Below are 23,206 nucleotides of genomic sequence, written 5' to 3'. Positions count from 1 at the left end.
AGGAGTTCAAGACCAGCCTGGCCAATATGGTGAAACCCTGTCTCTGCTAAAAAAAAATACAAAAATTAGCCAGGCATAGTGGCACGTGCCTGTAGTCTCAGCTACTTGGGAGGCTGAGGCAGGAGAATCGCTGGAACCTGGGAGGCAGAGGTTGCAATGAACCGAGATCGTGCCACTGCACTCCAGCCTAGGTGACATAGCGAGACTCTGTCTCAAAAAAAAAAAAAAAATATATATATATATATATATATATATAATCAAAACACACCCCTGAGTGGAGACTTTAAATGCTAATGAGACATGCAATGTGTTTACTAGCATGTACAACCACAGAACATTCATGGCCAAAGTGACCACCTAAAACATGATTGTAAGTGACACTCACTCATGCCCCTTCACAAATAATCATGTAAGATTCTCATAAAGAGGGTCACCCGGCACCAGCTGCTGCTGGCTCATTCTTTCAGAGTGTACTGTCTCTTTAAATAAACACTGCTACTGCTATTTTTTGCCTGATGCTGTTTTCCAGCGGAACCAGCCCACCGGCTGTTTTCCAGCCAGGTCAGCCCACTCCTTTCTAGGAATGTACTCTCTCTCTCTTCAGTAAACTCTGCAACTTAACCTTTGATGTATGTCTCTTGGCTGAAATCTTTCTTCCAAGCAGACAAGAACTGAAGATTCCCGCACTTACCTGTAATGTGACCATAGGAAATATTGGCATAAGCATGAAACAACAGGAATTTTCCTGTGTCTGCCAGCAGTATATGTTGGCTTAATGGCATTGGGGCACGATTTGGCAAATTTAGTGGAGTTGAAGAAACACAGAACCTGTATAACCCTCCAGTTCTACTTGTGGGTATGTGCACTAGTGCATGCATCAGGAGACACAGTGAAACTGTCTCTATTTGGGATAGTGAGAAACTGGAATAACTAAGGTCTCCATCCATCAACAGAAATCACAAATGTAATATGTTGATACAATGGAATACTATACAGTTCTGAAGATGAATGAATTAGAGTTACAGGTAACCAACCTTGATATAACTCAAATGTTGAGTCAAAAAGCAAGGTTGAGAATGATCTGTGTAGCAAAGTGCCATTAATCAGTGCCATTTAGATAGAATTTAGAAACGTGTTTGACTAGACCTGGCATCCCCCACTTTCCCAGCCCAATGACATGTAGCTGCACTCTGGGCAGTGTGTCTTGTGGAGAGGATGGACTATTCTTGACCAGGCTGGCACCTCTTCTCACCCCACCCCGATACCACCACCCCAATACTGCAGCAGGGCTGCCATCCTTGGGTTGTCAGGATATAGGAAGCCGCTGTCAAATAGTGCTTGCTCTTCTTCTTCCTCCAGCTCTAGGTCTTACCTGTGGGGGGAAATGGAGGGTCCTCAAGGCCTGAGGAGAGTGGTGTGAATAGACCCATCTCTCACAGTGAGCTGTCACAGAGGCTGGGACTTTGGCAGCCTTGATGGGGGTTCCTTGAGGCAGGAGGAATATGGGACAAGAACCATGGGAAGAGAAGGAAAGAGCTGAAGAAGAGCTGCAGGAAGGAGAAAACAGAAGGGGAGGGAGAGAAACGGATGCCCTGATTCAGGGATCTTGGAGTGTAGCCATTGACATCCAGGGGTCAGATCTGAAGGCCCAGGCAGGACATGTAATAGTGGCCTGTTTGCCCTTAGTGGGGGCTGTGTCCTCTCTGTGGCATGCCCCCTGCTCTGTCTTTGGTGGGTCATCTCACCTGTGCAATGCCTGGGGCCCCAAAGCAGAAGAAGGGCTGGACTGAGGAGTTCTGTCTCCCATCCATTCCCCACCCTTTCTATCTGCGGTCAGCAAGTTTCCCAGAGTCCCCATGAAGGGCCTTAAATTATTCATCTTTTGTTATATTTGTCTTCTTTAGTGGACTTACCCCCACCTTGCTCCCCTGCCATGTCCCTATAAGGTCGCTAGACCCAAGCAGGGCCAACTTTCTATAGGATTTTCTAACCGAGTCTGTGGTGAATAGGGCTGTCTGGTGTCTGAAGTTGCCCGATAAGGGGCCCAGGCACTGTGGGCTGCCGTGCTCCTCGTCATGGGGAGTGTAGTGACTACAATTTACTGTCAGAATTGCATGACAATCACCTAATGAAATAATGTAACCGCAATTATTATTTAGGGCTTCTTACATGCCAGGTGCAGTTAATGCTGCACATATACCAATGCATTTTAGCCTTGAAACTACCTAATACGGGAGACACGCATGTTATTATCAGTTTACAGACAAGGAAACTGAGAGAAACAAACTCACCCAAGAGGTAGGTAGGAGAACTGGAATTTGAACCTGCACGGCCAGATTTCCCGGACTGTGTACTTCATCTTTGCCATGTAAGCGGTTCAGATGCTTCCGGCGTCTAATACAGGCCAGGCATTCTGCTTGGTGTTTGCTGTTCTTGTGCCAAGTCTAGCACGCTCCTGCCTCAGGACCTTTGCATTTACTGTTCCTTGTACTTTTCGGCTCTTCCCCTGGGTATCTGCAGGCCTCCCTTTCTCACTTCCTTCAGGTGTCAGCTCAAATGTCACTTTATCAGGAGGCCTCTTCTGTCCACCCTGCATAAAACAGTGTCACTTCTCCTTTGCTCTGGCAACTTCCTTCCCCCATCTCCTGCGTTGTGAAGGCCCTCAGCACTCAGTATATCTAGGGTTACTTGCTCATTGTCTGTCTTCTTTCAGGAGGAGGTAAGCTCTGAGACAGCAGACTTCTGTTTCATTCTCAGCACACTGATTAGGGCCTGGCACAGAGTCAGGTTTCAACCACGTTTCAGGATTGAATGAGGGTGGCTACAATAGTGGACCGTTAGCTTCCTGTCCCCAGCGAGCTCAAATTCTAGTAGGGACAACTAGCAACCATCAAGGAAGCAGACACACAAACCCACACACATACACACACACACAGACACGCACACATGCACACACTCATGCACACACGCACACATGTGCACACACAGGCACACACACAGACACACGCATGCACACCCACACTCACATAGGTGAACACACACACACATGTGTGCTCACACACACACCCCCACACACGTTTTCAGGTAGCAGTAAGTACTATGAAGAAAACTTAAGTGGCGTGGGGGAATGAGAGTGATGGAGGTGCTTTTATGGATAGAGTGGTCCAGAGAGGCCTCTTGAAGGTAAGCAGAGACTTGAATGAGTTAGGGAGCTTTGTGTGGTCAAAGCCCAGGGAGGTGCTGGAGCAGAGTCAGCTTACGGGATCTGGGGAGATGAGGTCAGAGGGGGCGGCAGGGATCAGCTCACGCAGGGCCCTACAGGGCGAGGGGGCTTGCAGGGGCAGATGGGACCCACCTCCAGTTAGTGGAGAACCAGCTCCATGCTTTTCTGCTGTTTAGCTTCCTGTGGCTGCTGAAACAGATCACTGCAAACCTGATAATTTAAAACAACAGAAATTTATTTTCTCATAGTTCTGAAGTCCTGAAGTCTGAAATCAAGGTATTGGCAGGGCCACGCTTCCTCCGGAGGCTCCAGGGGGAGAATTTCTTCCTTGATTCTTCCAGCTTCTGGTGGCTGCTGGCATTCCTTAACCTGTGGTCACATCGCTCCAAACTCTGCCTCTGTGGTCACACTGCTTTCTCTTCTTCTACATCGAAGCTCCTTCTGTATCTTTCTTGTAAGGATACTTAACATCTCTTTTAGGGCTCACTTAGATAATCCAGGATAACCCCCCACCCCTATCTCAAGATTCTTAATTTAATCACACCTGCATAGTCTTTTTTTTTTTTTTTTCCTTTTTAACATACAAGGTAACAGTCACAGGTTCCAGAGATTAGGACATGGATATCTTTGGGGTGGGGGTTATATTCAGCCTACCTTCCCTACCCTCTCTAATGTCTGGTAATTCGGTGGTTTATTCCATTCTCAGACTAAATTACTGTTCTCTCTGGCTTAGTCCAAGCTGTTTTTCTGTTTGTTGCAATGAAAAACATCTAGACTCATCTACTCCCCGCTATAGTGCTAACAAATGTTTGCCTGGAAGGAGAAAAGGGAATTTACATGTATCGAGTGCACGCAGTGCATACAGCACATAGTCGGCCCTCAGTAAATGCAGAATTGAATTGGTTCTTTTTTTTTTCTTTTTTTGAGATGGAGTTTTGCTCTTGTTGCCCAGGCTGGAGTGCAATGGCGCTATCTCAGCTCACTGCAGCCTCTGCCTCCCAGTTCAAGCGATTCTCCTGCCCCATCCTCCCAAGTAGCTGGGATTACAGGCGCCCGCCACCATGCCTGGATAATTTTTTATATTTTTAGTAGAGACGGGGTTTCACCATGTTGGCCAGGCTGGTCTCAAACTCCTGAACTGAGGTGATCCACCTGTCTCAGCCTCCCAAAGTGCTGGGATTACAGGCATAAGCCACCGTGCCTGGCCTTGAGTTGGTTCTTACACAATGCAGAAAAGTCCACATTAGTATCCTGGATGTTCTGTGATGTGAAGAGACTCTGATTAGTCACTAAGGGCGCACAGGGAGGGGGCAGAGGCCTCGGGGTTAAAGGCAGGTGTGTCTGACTCCTGGGCATAAACACTCTTCCCCATGTCAGGGCTTCTCAGTCCACTAGATGGTGGTAGCACCCCCCAGGTTGTGCCAACCAAAAACATCTCTAGACATTGCCAAAAGTCCCATGGGGACAAAATCACTCTTCTTGGGAACTACTGCCCCACATCATGCTGCCCTAGGGGAGGTGATGGTGGGAAGAAGTGCTGGCCAGCTAGCTGCGCATTAAACTCAGGTGTACCACAGGGCAGGTGAGAGGCTGCCTGTATGCCGCTGTGGCGGAGATAACTGGTTATCTCCTGATTTCTACCATCCGGTTTCTCTAGTGAAAACTTGCAGCCGGGCGCATTGCTGCCAGAAATAAAGACTACATTTCCCAGCCTTTCTTGCAGCTAGGTTGTGACCATGTGACCCCATTCCAGCCAAGTAGAGGTAAGTGAGGTGGCCAAGTTCCTGACTGTGCCCTTAAAGGGGAGGGTCCTGCTCCCCTTCCCTGCCTTCTTCTTCAGTCTGGCTGCCTAGAAGGTGGACCTGGTAGCAACGAGATCAATGAATCCTGGGTCTCAAAACCAGGGAGTCTCTGTATTGCTTGGCCTGCTGATGGTCAACTTTCTGGTTGATTTCCACTGGTTTAAGCAACTATTTAAGAGCTTTGTTATATTTGTTGAACCTGCATTCTAATATTACACCCACCCAAGCCAGCCATGAGGGGGATGGAAGGAAGGCAGGAAGGGGTGGGGAGAAGGGTGTAGATGGAGGAGCACAGATGGTCTGGCTGGTTGAGCTCAGAGATGCTTAGGGACACCTCCTGGGAAGAAGACTCTGAGTTGGATGTTGGAGGCCAAGAAGGATGTGGTGAGGTGGGGAAAGGGGCAGAGCTCACCAGAAAGGGCTTCAGCAGGGGCAAGGGTGTTGAGGAGAGACTGAACCAGAGACTGAAAAGCAAGGAGGTCTTGAACAGGCCAAAAGGAGAAAGGGAGACACTTTAGAGGGAAGCCCAGTGCAAAGAGGGGAATTTCACTGGGTGGACCAAAACCAGATGTAGGGATCTAGGAGTTCGTCATGAGGCCTGAGGGCATCTGGAGGCTGGGACTGGAGGTAGGGAAATGGTTGAGGAGCCCTGGCTCCTCTCCAACTCAGAGGATCCCCAGTCTTGGGCTGACCCCTCACTCTTGACCCTTGCTCCATGCTAAGGTGTTCATGGCTTCTGCTGGGTGTGTGGTCTTGACATCTTCTTGCCCAGGGCTCCTCCGAGAGGTAGCCAGAGCCAGGAGGAGTGCAGCCAATGTAATTGCCTTCAGCCCCAGGACCACAGGTGCAAACACAACCAGGAGGCCTGGTAGGCACAGGAGAGAGCTCAGGCGGGACCCATGGTGAGGGCCCCACAGCCCACACCTCAGTGCTGCCCATGGGCAAGGTCACATCCTGCTGCTGTATAACCTCTGGAGCTGTATCCTTTCTACATTGAAAGACGAGATCAAAGACCATCCTTCCCTCTGCCCTGGGCCCAGAGAAGGGTTGCCCAATATTCTACCTGCACCTGTAATCATCTCAGTCACACCCCTAACCTCTGCTCTTCCTGATTGCCTAATGCAATCCTCAAGGTAATCCTACAGTGTAGGATAGTGATCCAATTTTTATAGATAAGGAGACAGACCCAGAGTGGGGAAATGATTTTCTCAGCGCCACACGTGTTAAATAAGTCACGGGACCCAGGCAGTCTGGCCCCCATGAATGGTAGGAGCAGGGCCGAGCATCGGGAAGGCAAATCTGACCACGTCTATCACAAGCTCCCAGCAGATACTGAGAGCCCTCGAATGTTAACAGGAGATGTTCCAGGCACAATTCTGGACACTTGGCATGTGTGATCTCATTGAGTGCACACACAACCCCATGAAGTAGGCTCTCTGATTCTTGTCCTCTCCTCCCTAGTTCATAGAGTCAGATACCAGATTCAAGGGGCAAGAACCTGCGCATCACATTAGGAAGGGGCTCCACCCAGGAGGCTTAGCTACAAAGCCATGTTCTCCAGTGTTGCTGTGCATAGCCTCACAGCCCTACACTCAGATTCACAGGGAGCTCACCGCCTCTCAAGCAAAATTTCCCACTAAACAGTTACATGGCCCTGGCTATGAGAAAGTTCGTTATAACTGAGCTGTTATAACATGGTTCTCTGGGGTCCTAGTTCTGCAGTTGAGATGAAGTCCTGGGAGCTTTCTTGGTGGCAGATTAGCCCCAGGAGTCTGGGACTGCTCCCTTCCCATGACCAAGCCACTCATGGCCCCCTTGCCTGTGGGGGACTCATTGACTCCACTGAGGTGGGTACACTCACCTGTTGGAGACATCTCAGTTGCATGTTCACTGGTGAATTCTGCCTCTTGGGAAGAGGTAGATTTTGCTGCAAGGGAGAGAGGCTTTCTCATACTTCCCTTTATCTCCCACCACTTCCTAAGTCCTAGGAGCTGGGGTCTCTGGGATGAGTCTGCCAGTTTCTACCTGGGTGCGGGCTAGAAGTCAAACCCTGCAGCTAGGAAGGACAAAGTTAGACTTTCTACTGGAGCACCTTTTGAGTATGGACATGTCTAATTCATTGCAGTGTCTCCAGTACTTAGTACAGTGCAGGACACTCAACAGGCATGTAGTAGATGTTTGTTGAATTATTATTGTTACTATTATATTTTGAGATGGAGTTTTGCTCTTGTTGCCCAGGATGGAGTACAATGGTGCTGTGATCTTGGCTCACCACAACCTCCGCCTCCCAGGTTCAAGCGATTCTCCTGCCTCAGCCTCCCAAGTATCTGGGATTACAGGCATGCACCACCATGCCTGACTAATTTTGTACTTTTAGTAGAGATGGGGTTTCACCATGTTGGTCAGGTTGGTCTTGAACTCCTGACTCAGGTGATCTACCCACCTTGACCTACCAAAGTGCTGGGAGGTCAGGAGTGAGCTATGGCACCTGGCTGATGTTTGTTGAATTGTTAATGATCTATACAGAGTTCTGTGGCAACCAGAATGGGGAGAAATTAACTCTGCTTGAGAGGAGAAGGCTTTACAGAGGAGGGGCCATTTGTGCTGGTCCTTGAAGGATGAGTAGGAGTTTTCAGAGAAAAGGCGAAAGCATTCCAGGTAGAGGGAAAAACTTATGGAAAGACATGGAGGCTGGGAAGAACTGACTTGTTCGGGACATGTAGAAAAATTCCTCATGAATACCTGCTCCTCTCCCCCGACAACTCCAAAACCAATTGTCTCACCTTTCACTTTGAGCCTGGTGCCCTGTCCAGACAGGTATTGCCTGTTGGGTTTCCTCTGAAACTTTACACAGTAATAGGTGCCTGCATCCTCACTGGAGACGTTTTGCAGAAGAATGCTGAAGTCATTGTTGGAGGCCCGCACTGCTGTCGCCTTGGGGTGGGAGATGCCTCCAAAGTTGTAAATGGCCTCCCGGCTCACACCAGCTCCCTGGAACCACCTGATGGGTCCGGGGGGACCGTCTCCAAGCACTGTGCAGTTCAGAAAGACCGTGCCTCCAGTGGTCCCCAACACCAATTCCTGGGGCTGGATGATCCACAGGTCTGGTTCAGGGTCCCCAGCTCCTGAAGCCAAAGAGGAGGTCCTTGTTGGATTCCATCTCCTCTTCCATCGTTCACTCATTTCCTCCCTGGTGTTTTCCCTCCCTTCCTTCTTTCCAGATTTCTTCACTTGGCCACTCCCTGCTGCTTTCTTTATTACTCACCAGTTGACTCGTTCAGTAAAAAAGCTCTGAGTACCTACTACATACCAATGGTAGGACTGGGGAACATGAAACTCAGGAAGACACACAAGTGTCCAGCCCTGAAGCCATTCTCTGTCTTCCAGTGGAGACGGTCAAAAAATTGCCCAGAGGTGGAAACCCAGAAGACAGCAGGACTACAGAGGAACCATTATGGCTTGGAAGAAGCCAGTGAAACCTTCCTGAATCTGGCATCAAGTTAAAATGAACTCCCACGTACAGATACTCTCCATGTCACCAGTTTATGGGGTGGTTCCACAAGCATCCATTCTATTTAATCACCCGAATGACTCTTGAAGTACAAATTGTATTGCCTGTTTTTCAAGCATAGCACTTGAGGCATGTAGAGCCAGGGTAACTGACTTAAGAAGGAATTGCTATTCAATGACAGGCCCAGGATTTGGGTATTCAGGTCACCATAGGTGGACTTACAGATGCCATGATTGATTACTTGGGGAGTGTGGTAGATGACATGATCAGCCTCAGGTTTTGACTCTGTGCTTGTAATAGGGTACATCCACACTCTTACCTTGGCTGCATGGTGGAAGAGTATTCTTCCTTGTCCCTTGACTTGGAACTGAGCCACGTGACTTGCTTTAGCCAATGGGCTGTTAGCAGACATAATGTGAGCAGATGCTTGAGGTGTACTTGAAGAGTTGGGACTGGGCTTCTGCTTCTGCCATCTCTATGAGAAAAACATGCCTCACGTAGTTGCTACCTCTCCAGCCTGGGCTCTGGCATGAGACATGAGGAGTGGAACCACCCAGCCACATGTAAATATGCATACAAATATGTATTGTTGTATGCTGCTGCAATTTTGTGTGATACAGCATGATACAGTGGATAAAGGTGACTGTGCAGGGAAATAGACCGGAGCAAATGTGTGGTCTGCAGGGCCTGATACTCACCCTTCACAAGCACTGAGGTGCCTTCATCCGATTTCATTTCTGAATATTCACTCAAACCATCAAACCTCACACAGTGGTAGGTTCCAGTATGCTCCTTGGTGACATTGTGGATATAGATGGAATAATCGCAATTCAGTGGTTCTGATGTCCGTTGGATCATGGGCATCACCCCGGGGAAGGAGCCACGTTTAAAGTTATAAATTTCTTGTTGGTCCTTAGTGCTCACCTTGACCCATTTTATCATACCATCGGCATCGGCGCAGGAGCTGACCACCATACACCTCAGTAGGAGTGTCTCGCCTTCTGCCACCAGCATCGGGCCCTCGGGCTGTAACACCTGCCCGTCATTCCTGCTGCTCTGCCCAGAGGCATCTACAAAAGAGGAAGAAAGACCTTGCACTGGGCAGGAAGGACTTGGAGCACTAAATGACAAGCTTAAAACAATCAAACCATCATCTGGCCAAGAACAATGGCCCAGGACAAGACAGGAGTGTCATTAGAGAGGGAAGGGAAAGAGGGGACAAGATGGCTGGCTGCAGAGAGAGAACTGAGCTATGCAATGGAAAAACCTACAAAGAATAAATAACACTCAAGTGCTCACCATGTGTTGGCTCCTGCATGCATGATGTCACTTATTCTTCGCAATGCTCCCGTAAGGTAAACGGCATTATTCCCATTTTTCGACAGAGGAAACTGAGGGCCCAGAAAGGTTAGGCAGCTGTCCTAGGATCATCTGCTAGGATTGTGTCTCCCAAATGCACATGTTGATGTCCTAACCTCCAGTACCTCAGAATGTGACGTATTTGGAGATAGGGTCTTTAAGGAGGTAATTCAGTTAAAATGAGGTCATTGGGGTTGGGCCTTAATCTCATCCAACTGGTGTCCTTATAAGGAGAGGAAAGTTAGACACACACATACGGGGTAAGACCATGTGAAGATACAGGGAGAAGGCGGCCATCTATAGGCTGAGGAGAGAGGCCTCAGACAAACCAGCCCTGTAGACATCTTGATCTCAGTTTCCAGCCTCCAGAATTGTGAGAAATTACATTTATATTGTTCAAGTCACCCATGCCATGCTACTTCATTATGGAAGCTCTGGCAGACTCATACATCACCCAATAGGAGAGTGACAGGCTTGATTCAAGCCCTGTCAGCCTGTTTCTGGAGCTCTGGCTGTTAATCTTCAAATGCCACCCTTCAGAGACGTAGGTTTGTATGTTGCGGGGTTCAGTGTAAATACCCTTCCTGCCTCCTGTGAATTCTTCAGCAGACTGCAGTTCATGTTAATGTGTTGTGAAGTGAGTCTATTTTGAAGACAGGTTGAACTGTTGAGTGTGTCCTCAAAGTGCATACAGAGAAAGAGGGCTGAGGCCTCCCATGGGTGTTCTGGGTCAAAAACATCATCACATGTACTCCTTCTAACAATTCTGTGAGGTAGATGCTGTTATAATCTCAGTTTTAAAAACTTTTCCGTTTATTATTTATTTTTAATTTTTTTTTTGTAGTGATGGGTACTCACTATGTTGCCCAGGCTGGTCTCAAACTCCTGTGCTCGAGTGATTCCTTCCCCTTGGCTTCCCAAAGTGCTGGAATTACAGGTGTGAGCCACCATGCCCAGCCTATAATCTCCATTTTTGAGATGAGAAAGAAAACGAATGCTCACAGTGGTAAAGAAACATGAGGTGAACCATGCATTCAGTAGATACCATGTCCAGGATTTGAACTCAGATCAGGTGACTTAAGATTCTGCTCAACTCAAGGTCAGCAGTTTTGTATCCCGAGTTTCCTTTTTGTCTGTATTCCCATCAGCCTTTGTGAATAGCTCAGTCACACTCCACATATTTGTTTGCAGTATATCCTGGTGTTTCTCAGTCGTGAATGAGGCAAGGAGAGTAAGAAGGTGAAGCAAACATTCCCTTCTAAGAGGATCTAGGAAAGAGTTATGGAATTCTAAATTCTATTTCTACCTATCTTCAGCTAGGCATGTGCTGTTAACCACCAAGAAAAACTTTCTCACAATTGTGACGAAGTGATAACCGCATGTTGAATCCTAGGGATTGCTTTTCTCCTTGATGTCCTTAGTTTCAAGAAATTCAGCAACATCCACCCTCAAGCATTATTTGAGCCAGTCAGATCTGTTATCACTAATCCTTCCTGTTGTTTTTTTCCCTGGCCTCGGGGAATTTCCTCACACACATGCACAGAACTGTGCCCATCTCTCAGCACAGGGCTAAGAATGGTGCCTGTTCCCACTAGCCGTACTGGTAAAACCCATGATTGTCAGGGCACTGGGGAAACTCCACAGAAGAGAGTATGCAGCCCAGAAAGAAGTGTTCTGGTCCACCCAAGAAATCCTAAAAGCAAGGCCCCAAACGGATTTAAAAAAATAACATTCTATTGTGAGGCTTCTGACACATGTATAACTAGAAGTTATGACATCAGTAGAATAAAGACTGGGAGGGGAGAAATGTGAGTTTACTATTGTAAGTTTCTTTTTTTTTGGTATCCATCACCTGAGTATTTATTATTTCTATGTGTTGGGTACATTTCAGGTCCTCTTTTGTAGCTATTTTGAAGAACATAATACATTGTTATGAATTATAGTCACCCTACTCTGCTATCAAACATTAGAATTTATTCCTTTTATCTAACCGTGTGTTTGTACCCATTCACCAACCTCACTCTTAATCCCTCTCCCTCAGACCCATCACCTTTCCTAGTCTTTGGTATCTGTCATTACACTCTCTACTTTCATGACATCATTTTTAGCACCTGCATAGTTGTCTTTCTGTGTCTGGCTCCTTCTTTCTTTCTTTCCTTCCTTCCTTCCTTCCTTCCTTCCTTCCTTCCTTCCTTCCTTCCTTCCTTCCTTCCTTCCTTCCTTCCTTCCTTCCTTCCTCTCTCTTTTTCCTTCCTTGCTTCCTCCCTCCCTCCCTTCCTTCCTTCCTTCCTTCCTTCCTTCCTTCTTTTTTTGGAGTGTGATGGCATGATCTTGGCTCACTGCAACCTCCACCTCACAGGTTCAAGAAGTTCTCCTGCCTCAGCCTCCTGAGTAGAGCTTACTTCACTTAACATAATAATCTCCAGTTCTATCCATGTTGCTGTGAATGACTACATGATTTCATTATTATGATTTTTTAATGGTGGAATAGTATTCCATTGTGGGTGTGCTTGAGGACACCATATATATATATACACATTTTTTTTCTTTATCAATTCATCCGTTGACTGATGCATAAATTGATTCCATACATCTGCAATTGTGAATATTGCTGCAATAAACATAGAAATGCATGCACTTCTTTGATATATTGATTTCTTTTCCTGTGGATAAATACCTGTTCTAGGATTGCTGGATCATATGGCAGTTCTATTTTTAGATTTTTGAGAAATCTCCATACTGTTTTCCATAATGGCTGTACTAATTTACATTCCCACCAATAGCATATAAGAGTTCTCTTTTCTCCTCATCCTCATCTTTTTTTTCTTTTTTTTTTGAGAGGAAGTCTTACTGTGTCACCCAGGCCGGAGTGCAGTGGCACCATCTTGGCTCACTGCAACCTCCACCTCCTGGGGTCAAGTGATTCTCCTGCCTCAGCCTCCTGAGTAGCTGGGATTACAGGAACATGGCACTACACTCGGCTAATTTTTGTATTTTCAGTAGGGACAAGGTTTCATCATATTGGCCAGGCTGGTCTCGAACCTCTGACCTTAGGTGATCCGCCTGCCTCAGCCTCCCATAGTGCTGGGATTACAGGCATGAGCCACAGCACCTGGCCTGTTTTTGTTTGTTTGTTTGTTTGTGTGTCTCATTATGGTTTTGATTTGCATTTCCCTGATGAGTGATGTTGAGCTTTTTATCATATATCTCTTGGCCATTTGTATGTCTTCTTTGGGAAATGTTTATTCATTCCTTTCCTTTGCTCATTTTTAATTAGATTCGTTATTTGTTTGTTTGCTTTTTAAACTGTTGTTTGAGTTCCTTATATATTCCAGATATTAGTCCCTTGTCAAATGAGTACTTTGTGAATATTATCTCTCATTCAGGAGGTTGTCTCTTCACTCTGTTGATTATTTTTCTTCAGTGAAGAAGCTTTTTAGTTTAATATAGTCCTATTTGTCTTTTTTTGTCTTTGTTGCCTGTCTTTCTGAAGTCTTAGCCACAAAACATTTGCCTAGAGCAATGTCTTGGAGTGTTTTCTGATTTCTTTGTTTTGTTTTCCAGAATTATTTTGTATCTTACTGAGCTTCTTCAGTATTAATATTTTGTGTTCTTTTTCTGGGATTTTGTTCATTTCTTCTTCATTGGGATGTGGTATTGGTATAATAGACAAATGGCATAGAATACATAGACAAATGGTTTAATAGACCAATGGCATAGAATAGAAAACACAGAAATAAATCCATGTATTTACAGCCAATTGATTTTTGGCAAAGGTATCAAGAATATACATTCAATAAATGGTGCTGGAAAAATTGGATATCCATATGCAGAAGAATAAAAGTAGACTGCTATTTCTCACCATATACTAAAATCAACTAAAGATGAATTAAAGATCTACCTGTAGGACTTAAAACTATAAAAACTACTAGAAGAAAACAGGGAAGGCACTCCAGGACACTGGTATAGGTAAAGATTTTATGACTAAGACCTCAAAAGGGTCAGGCAACTAAGACAAAAATAGAAAAATGGGACTATATTAAACTAAAAAGCTTCTTCATAATAACAGAAACTATCAACAGAGTGAAGAAACAAACTCTTGAATGAGAGAAAATATTTGCAAAGTACTCACCTGACAGGGGGCTAATCTAATATCCAAAATATACAGGAAACTCAAATAACTCAACAGTTAAAAAAATCTCATTAAAAAGTTGGCAAAGGAAATGAATCAACATTTCTCAAAAAAAGACATACAAATGGCCAACAGGCACATGAAAAAAATGCTCAACATCACTAATCATCAGGGAAGTGCAAATCAAAACCACAATGAGATATCATCTTACCCCAGTTGGAATGACTATTAAAAAGGCAACAATAAAAAATAAAATAAAATAAAATAAACAAACCACCACAAATATATGCTGGTAAGGTTGCAAAGGAAAGGGAACTTTATACATGGTTGGTGGGAATGTAAATTAGGACAGCCACTATGAAAAACAGTATGGAGATTTCTCAAAAATCTAAAAGTAGAACTGCCATATCACCCAGCAATACCACTACTGGATGGCCAGTATGGAATACTATTTGGCTATAAAAACAAATGAAATTCTGTCATTTGCTGCAACATGAATGAAGGTGGAGTTCATTATGTTAAGTGAAATAAGCCAGGCACAGAAAGACAAACATCACATCTTTTCACTCATACATGGGAGCTAAAAAAATTGATCTCATGAAGGTAGAGGATAGAATGATACTTACCAGATGTGGGGAAGAGTGAGTGTAGGGAGAGGGGGATGAGAGAGATTTGTTAATGGGTACAAACATACAGTTAGATAGAAGGAATAATATCCTGCCATTTGATATCAGAGTATGGTAACTATAGTTAACAACAATGTATTGTACATTTTAAAATAGCTGGAAGAGAGGACTTAAAATGTTCCTAACACAGATAAATGAAAAATACATGAGGTGATGGATATCCCAAATACCTGGACTCGTTTATTACACATCCTATTCATGTAACAAAGTATTACATGAACCCCATAAATATGTACAAATGTTATGTATCGATTAAAAAAAGAGAAATTAGAAAGTATTTTGAACTGAATGAAAATGAAAACATAATATAAAAATTTGCGGGATCCCATTAAAGCAAGGGGAAATTTGTAGTATTAAATGCCTATATTTGGAAAGAAGAAAGGACTTAAATAAATTACCCACTTTCCACCTTAAGAAACTACAAAAAAGGCCAATAAACTAAACCCAAAGTAGTGAAAGAAAGGAAATCATCACGCTCTAAATGAAACTCTGTACAGAACACACACACACACACGCAGACACACACACACACAGAAAAAAATCAATGAGAAGAAGAAAATCTTTGAGAAGATCACTAAAGTTGATAAATCGCTAGTCATATTGAACAGAGGGGACACACACAGAAAGAATCTAAATTATTAAAATAAGGAATCAGATTGGTGATACTACTACAGATTTTACTCTTATTAATATAATAATAAGGGAATATTATGGAAAACTTCAAGTTATGTATGTTTGACAAACTAGGTAACATGAACAAATTCCTTGAAAAAGATACACTGCCAAAGCTTCCTCAAGAAGAAAAAGATAACCTGGTTAGCCCTATTATTTATTAAAATGTTTAATCTGTTGTTAAAAATCTTCCCGGAAATAAAGCTCCAATCTTAGAAAGTTTCATTCGTGAATTTTCCATATCTTTTTTCTTTTTTTTTTTGAGACAGCCGCACTCTGTCACCTAGGTTGGAGTACGGGGGTGTGATCTCGGCTCACTCCAATCTCTGCCTCCCAGGTTCAAGCGATTCTCCCGCCTCAGCCTCCTAAGTAGCTGCGATTATAGGCATGCACCACCATGCCCGGCTAATTTTTATATTTTTGGTAGAGGCAGAGTTTCGCCATGTTAGCCAGGCTGGTCTTGAACTCCTGGCCTCAAGTGATCTGCCTGCCTCAGCCTCCCAAAGTGCTGGGATTACAGACATGAGTCACCATGCCTGGCCAAATGTTCCATATCTTTAAGAAAGAAATAATACCAATTTTATACAAAACTTTTAGAAAAATTGAGAAAAGGAGTATACTTTTCTAACTGTTCTATGAGTCCCTGTGTTATCTTGAAACCGAACCCTTTTCCTTATGAGGAAAGAAAACCGATCTCTCTCATGAACATAGATAAAAAATTTTAAACAGCATTTTAGTAAACTGAATTCAGCAATCAGCAATATTTAGAAAGTATAATACATTATGATCAAGTTGAGCTTATCCCTGGAATATAAAGTTGGTTTAACATTCAAAAATCAATCAATGTAATTTACTGTATAACTAAACACACACACACACGCATATGCATGCACTCATATAATCATCTCAACAGATGCAGAAAAAGCGGTTTTCAAAATTGAACATGGATTCCTAATAATAACTCTCAGCAAACTAGGAAGATAAGGAAGCTTTTTCAAGTTGATAAGGGGCACCTGTGAAAACCCTACAACAACTATATCAAGCTTAGTGGTGCAAAAATGAATGTTTTCCCTGCTGATCAGGAACTAGACAAGGAAGCCTGTTTTTACCATTTCTATTCATTATTGTACGGTAGGTACTAACTGTGCTAAAAGGTAGTAGGAAATAAAAGACATCCAGATTTGAAAGAAAAAATAAAATTGTCTTTATGTGCAGATGACATAATTAAAATTGCAATGAAAATTTCTTAAAAAGGCTACTAGACCTAATAAATGAGTTTAGCAAGGTTGACGATAAACGATCAATGTACAAAATGATATGGATTACTATATACTAGCAATAAACCATTTGAAATTGGAATTTAAAAATTTCCAGTCATCAATATTATAAAAAATAGAAAATATTTAGCCAAAAATGTGAAGAAACTGCAAACTGAAAACTTACAAGACATTACTAAGAGAGAGAGAGAGAAAAAAATCAAGCCTAAATAGAGAGGTACACACTGTTCATATGTTGGAAGATTCAATATTGCTTAGATGTCAATTCTCTTAAGTTGATATATAACTCAATGCCATTCCTGTTCAAATCCTAGCAGGCTTCACTTTAGAACTGATATACTAAATCTAAAATTTATAGAATAGCCAAAACAATTTGAAAGAGAATAAAGTTAGAAAGCTAACACCACCTGCTTTCAAGACTTGGATAATGTTACAGTGATCAAGACAGTGTGGTATTGCAGAAAGATAGATAAACATACCAGTGGAACTGAATAGAGAGTCTAGAAATAGTCCATGCAAACAGAGGCAACTGATTTTTCAAAAAGAGATGAGGTCTCACCATGTTGTCCAGGCTGGAGTGCAGGGCTATTCTGGGTGTGATCATCATAGCACACTGCATCCTCAAACTGCTAGTCTCAAGCAATCCTCCTGAGTAGCTAGGTACAGGTGCATGCCATGGCTCCTAACTATAATTATCTGATATTTGACAAAGGTGCAAAGACAATTCAATGGAGAATGGGGAGTTTTTTCAACAATGGTGCAAGAACCATTGGAAATACATGTGGAAACAAATGAACTTTGGTTTATACCTCAAACTATATAAAAATTAACTCAAAATAGATCATATAAGTAAACATAAAATGTTAAACTATACAAATTCTAGCTGCAAACATGGAAAAAAACTTTGTAACTTTGGGCTAGGCAAAGATTTCTTAGATGTAACACCAAAATCATGATCCATTAAAGACAAATTGATGAATTAGACTTCATGAAAATTAAGAACTCCTGCTGTTCAGAAAACACTTGTAAAAGAATAAAAAGACAAGTCACAGAGTAGGAGAAAAATCTTTGCAAAGCATATATCTGGCAAAATATTTGTATCCATAATATATAAAGAACTCTCAAAACTCAATAATAAGAAACACACTTAAAAAATGGGAGTCGAATAGACACTTCACCAAAAAGGGATGCATAATGTAAAAAATGTTCAGCATCACTACAAGTCAGGGAGTTAAAATCACAGTGAGAGGTTGGTAATCCCAGGACTTTGGGAGGCTGAGGCAGGTAGATCACTGGATCCCAGGAGTTCAAGACCAGCCTGGGCAATATGGTGAAACTTTGTCTCTACCAAAACAAAAAAAACCAACCAACCAACCAGCCAACCAACCAACCATAAAAATTAGCTGGGCGTAGTGACATGTGCTTGTAGTCACGGTTACTTGGTAGGCTAAGGTGGGAGGATCGCTTGACCCAGGAAGATGGAGGTTGCAATGAGCCAAGATCAAGCCACTGCACTCCAGCCTGGGCAACAGAGTGAGACCCTGTCTCAAAAAAAAAAAAAAAAAAATCACAGTAAGATATTACTATATACCCATTAGAATGACTAAAATTAAAAAGATTGACCATAATAAGTGTTGGTGAGGATATGTAGGAACTGCCATCCTCCTACATTGCTGATGAGAATGTAAAATGGTACAACTCCTTTGAAAAACAGTTTGGCAGTATCTGAAAAACTTAAACATACGGCAACCATATGATCCAGTCATTTTATTCTCAGATATTTCCCTAAGAGAAATGAAAGCATATATCCACACAAAGACTTGTACATGAATATTCATAGATGTTTTATTTATAATAGCCCTAAACTGCAAACAACCCAAATGTCTGTCTGCAGGTGAATGGGAAAGGGTTTATCCATACAATGGATAGACATGAGAAGAAATGAACTATTGACATATGCGACAACATGAATGAATCTCAAAATAATTATATTGAGTAAAAGAAGCCAACCAAAAAAGAGTACAACTGTGTGATCCTTGTTATATAACATTCTAAAAAATGCAAACTATAGTGACAGAACACAGATCCATGTTTGCTTTGGAGACTAGGAGGAGTGGCAAGGACGAATCACAAGGAAAGTTTTGGGTTCTGGATACATTCATGATGCTGATTTTGGTGATGATTTCACAAGTGTGAAATATACCCAACACTCACAAAACTTACAAAATTGTCTACTTTATATATGTATGGTTTAATGTAGTCAATTACATTCAATAGAGCTGTTAAAAATAAATTATTTGTAAAGATGAAGCCTGTGTGTGTGAGGAGAAAGAAGCAATGGAGGAGAGGAAGAAGGAAGGACTCAGGAAGTCTTATCTCAGCTGGGAGTGAGTCTGGGGAAGTGAACACCAGGGAAGAAGCTGGAGCCTGCACTCAGTCCTGGTGCCCACACCCCTTCCCTCGCTCTCCCCTTCTGAGTCTCCTTCCATGTTGTCATTTGGGCTTTAGGAGGTGTCCTAGGAGGTTTGCCTCTGCCTTGTTGGTGGAGCTGGACCAACCCTGGGCTTCCTTCTTATCTATTTTCCATCTGCATCCTCTGCATTTCATGGTTCCTGTACAGGGGCTCCCTTTAAAAGCCTTATAGAAAATTTGTTAGCCCCAGTCTCCTCTACTACAAAATAGGGGCACTCATAGGACCTTTCTCTAGGGCTGCTGTGAGTATTAAATAGAAAAGTGGTGAGGCTCAACCCTGGGCCAGCTGCGTAATTTGTGAGGCCAAGTGCAAAACGGGAATGCAGGTCCCTTGTTCAAAAACTGTTGAGCAACACAGCAGAGCATTAAACCAAGCATGGGGCCTTTCTAAGCAGGGGGGTCTGTGCCTCTATATAGAGGGCACACCCATGAACCAGCCCTGACTCAGCTTGAGATGCAGCTGGACTCAAACCTTCCATCTGACTGGTTTAAGCAACTTCTCTTATTTTCCATCTATTCTATTCCAGCAATCATTGGGAATATTTTTTATTCTGGGGTAGTTTAGATTTCTGATTTCCTAGTCTAGTGCCTAAAACAGCAGACACTCAAAAGTACTTGTGGAATGAGAACTAGGAATTACGATTCATATCTTACAATTGAGGAAATCACCTCAGAGAAGTGAAGTGGTGTCTCGAGTCATATGGCCAATGCGTAAGGGAGCACCCAGGTCTGACCCCTCACCTGGGTTCTGCCAGGATCTCTCCTGGGGATGGCCACCCTGGAGGACCAAATATGTGATAGACACAATCTAGATCTCAGTAGAGCCTGGAGCAGGGGCCCAGATGGGCAGGAGATGGAATGAGCCCACTGAGAGCCAAGTATTCCTGCCTGGTAGATCAGACGGTTCTGGACTCGGAGACTGAGCTATATATTCAGGGGTCTCAAGACTCAGGAGCTAACCTGGCCTGCCCCTGAGTTAAAGGAGACATGGGAATGATAATAATAATCGCCAACAGTTATCAAATCTTTGTTATGCCAGGCTCTTATGGGCATAATCTTGTTAAATTCTCCTAAGAAAGTCACAAGGTGAGTCCTATTTTAGCTCCATTGTACAACTGGAAAAATTGAGGCTCAGAAAGAAGTTATTTAAACTGGTTAGTGGTGAGGTTTGAGCCCACTGAGTCTTAAGCTGAGTCAGGACTGGTTCCTGGCTGTGCCATTTATACAGTTGCACAGGGCCCTGTGCTTAGAAGGATCCCATGTTTAGTTTAATGCTCTGCTGTGTTGCTCAATACTTTTTGAACAGAAGACCACAGTTTTCATTTTGCAAAGGGTCTCATAAAAGATGCAGCTGGCCCAGGGCTGAACCTCACCACTTTTCTATTTAATACTCGCAGTAGCCCTAGAGGAAGGGCCCTTGAGTGTCCCTGTTTTGTAGAAAAGTCTCCTGGGGCTAAAAGAGCTGCAGCATCTGACGTGGGCATAGGAGCATCCAAGCTGGAAGCCAGTAGGTGTGAGCGCAGAGCCTGGGAGCTTATCACTTCACTACGCTGCTTCTTGGGACGCTGGGTCTGCCCTCTGCCGGAGACAGGCAAATTTTCAGTGTCCCCCTCTCTATCTTCATTGGGGTCAAGTTTCTCCAGGCATGCCAGAGCACTTAGCGCCCCTCTAGGGACTGATCAGCCGGGAGTGGACCCTGTTCTGTCCTAGATTCCACTTACCTGAGGGGACAAGGACCAGTACCAGCAGCAAGAAGCAGGGAGACAAGCAGGCCAGGCAGGCGGGGGCAAGCATCATGGAGCACATGGCATCTTCTGTGGTCCCCGACACTTGGGGCTCCTCTGCTCTTTGGTGAGTGTTGGAGTCTGAGGTGGGGCCCATGGACAAGGCAGTTTCTGTGTCTCTTGGCCACAGCTGTTTAGGGAAGTGTTTTCATTGCAGCAACACAAGGCTGTTGGTGCAATAGGAAGGAGCCCGGTCAAAGGGTTTCCTGCTTTTTTGTCTGGGCTGTGGTTCCTGTAATCACTGTGCTAAAACCTTGATGACCACTTGCCATAGGCTCCATCCTAGGTGCCCGGGAGGGAGGTGGGCAGTGAGGTCATAGGATGCACTCTGGAATCAGCTGGACTTTGGAGCAAACATTGGATCTTCCTCTTCCTGGCTGGGCAAGATTTCAAAGTCACTTGCCATTTCTGAGCCTTTGTTTCTTCATTTGCAGCATAGGAACAGCAGCAGTCCCCGCTTCAGAAAAGTTTTGGTGAGACTATGAGAAAGAATGTGTGCGAGGGCTATGTAAATGCTAAACATATTAACCATTTTTATTTATGTATTTATTTTTTTGAAACAGAGTCTCACTCTGTCGCCCAGGCTGGAGTGCTGTGGCAATCTCTGCTCACTGCAAGCTCTGCCTCCCGGGTTCACACCATTCTCCTGCCTCAGCCTCCCGAGTAGCTGGGACTACAGGCGCCCGCCACCACACCTGGCTAATGTTTTTTGTATTTTTAGTAGAGATGGGGTTTCACCGTGTTAGCCAGGATGGTCTCGATCTCCTGACCTCATGATCCGCCTGCCTTGGCCTCCCAAAGTGCTGGGATTACAGGCTTGAGCTGCCGTGCCCGGTCATATTAACCATTATTATTCATGATATGCAGAAAATAGAGGAGGTGACATTGCTTAAGAAGAAGGATTTATTATAAAGCAAGTCCCATGGGGGCCTCCTTTTAGCACTGCAGGGAGGGTACAGGACTAATTCCTAAAAGTATAATCATGGGCAACTCTCTCAGCTTCTGTTTCCTGGGGTCCGAGTGAAATACCCAGATTGTGCAAACATTTGTGTTTGTGGCATCTTTGTTTCCTGTAAGTGATCTGAACTTCCTCAGGAGCCTCCTGGAGCTGGCTATCGAGAAGGAAAAGCTTAACCTTGCCAATTCATGCAATCTAGGCAGTCTCTTTAGCCACACTGTCTGGGTTCAAATCTTGGCTTTACTCAGTCTGGCTGTGTGACCTTAGGGCAATCATTTGACCATTTTGTGCCTCAGTTTCCTCATCTGTAAAACAGGAATAAAAATATGGTAGCATGTGTGGGGTGCAGTAAGCACTCTATAGGCTTTCACCGTTGTCTTTTAGGTTAACTCAGTCTTTTAATTAACTCGGGGAAAAATACAAGAACAACTCAGTCTTTCATTATTTCACTTCCTCCTTCATGCTTCAGAAGGTTCTGGGTGCAAAAAAAGCTGAAGATTCTCCTGCAACAGGGTGGCAGGCCTTGGATCTGAGTATGTCCCCTGGGTCCCAGGGGTCTGGTGTCTACTATGAGGAGATTAGTCTGGCCTGGTCCCCAAGGACTTTGCACTGGGTCTGTGACTGGTCTTTTCTAGACTTTTGAGGCCTTGCATTGATACCCCTGCTCAATTCCATTACTCCCTCTACTTGTTCTCCTGTCAATGAGATCTATATAGTGAAGCTTCTTTGAAAGCGTCACAAGTCTAGATGATTCCACCAGACCCTCAGTACCTCCATGTCATTCTTACACGGAAACTTCTGAATCATCTGCTCATCTATGCAGATTTCTTTCTCAGCTATTTGTTTTTTTCTAAAGTTTCACTTACAAATAATTTTATTTATTTTAATAGGCAAGGCATTGTATTGGTTAACTATTGCTGCATAACAAACCACCCCAAAATTTAGAAACTTAAAAACTGTTTAGTTAACTGACGATTTTGTGGGTTGACAATTCAGTCTGGGCTCAGTTTGATGGTCGGGTCTTCTCATCTCAGCTGATTTTGGCTGGGAATGTTCATGCACTTGAGGTCAGCTGCAGGTTGGCTAGGTGGCTTTGTTACTGCAGCTGACTGATTGTTAACCTGGGTACCTCAGCTGTCCTCTATGTGGTCTCTCATCCTCCAGGGCACTCACTTAGGCTTGTTCACATGAAAGGGGCAGTTTTGAGAGAGAGTGCGAGGTACAAGGAAACTTCTGCCATATTCTTTTGGCAAGTTACAACACCAGACAGGATTCAAGGAATGGAAAATAGGCTTTGCCTCTTGTTAGGAGGAACTGCAAAGCCTAATTG

The 23,206-nt window shown here is 44.0% G+C and overlaps 1 protein-coding gene across 6 annotated transcripts; it reads right to left on the bottom strand.

Moving 5' to 3' along the window:
* Positions 1-244: 244 nt before the first annotated feature.
* SIRPB2 (signal regulatory protein beta 2) lies at positions 245-21,177 on the bottom strand. Of its 6 annotated transcripts, XR_004179040.1 has the most exons (6): positions 20,856-21,131; positions 9,235-9,606; positions 7,809-8,150; positions 6,887-6,952; positions 3,356-3,433; positions 245-2,590 (listed from the first exon to the last, which is right to left on the bottom strand). XR_004179040.1 is itself a non-coding variant. In XM_031656637.1 (5 exons), the coding sequence occupies exons 1-5, from the start codon at positions 21,013-21,015 to the stop codon at positions 3,423-3,425; spliced, it is 951 nt and encodes a 316-aa protein (XP_031512497.1). In that variant the 5' UTR covers positions 21,016-21,131; the 3' UTR covers positions 245-3,422. The 6 variants fall into 6 exon arrangements, 5 of the variants coding, with proteins under 5 accessions (XP_031512497.1, XP_003905004.2, XP_009214694.1 ...); XM_031656637.1 differs by having other exon boundaries at positions 245-3,433; XM_003904955.5 differs by lacking the exons at positions 245-2,590; positions 3,356-3,433 and adding an exon at positions 3,753-5,890.
* Between the last annotated feature and the right edge of the window lie 2,029 nt (positions 21,178-23,206).

Source organism: Papio anubis, chromosome 16 (genome assembly GCF_008728515.1).
Source record: "Papio anubis isolate 15944 chromosome 16, Panubis1.0, whole genome shotgun sequence".
Classification (NCBI taxonomy): Eukaryota; Metazoa; Chordata; class Mammalia; order Primates; family Cercopithecidae; genus Papio; species Papio anubis.
This window is presented reverse-complemented; position numbering and strand designations above follow the sequence as displayed.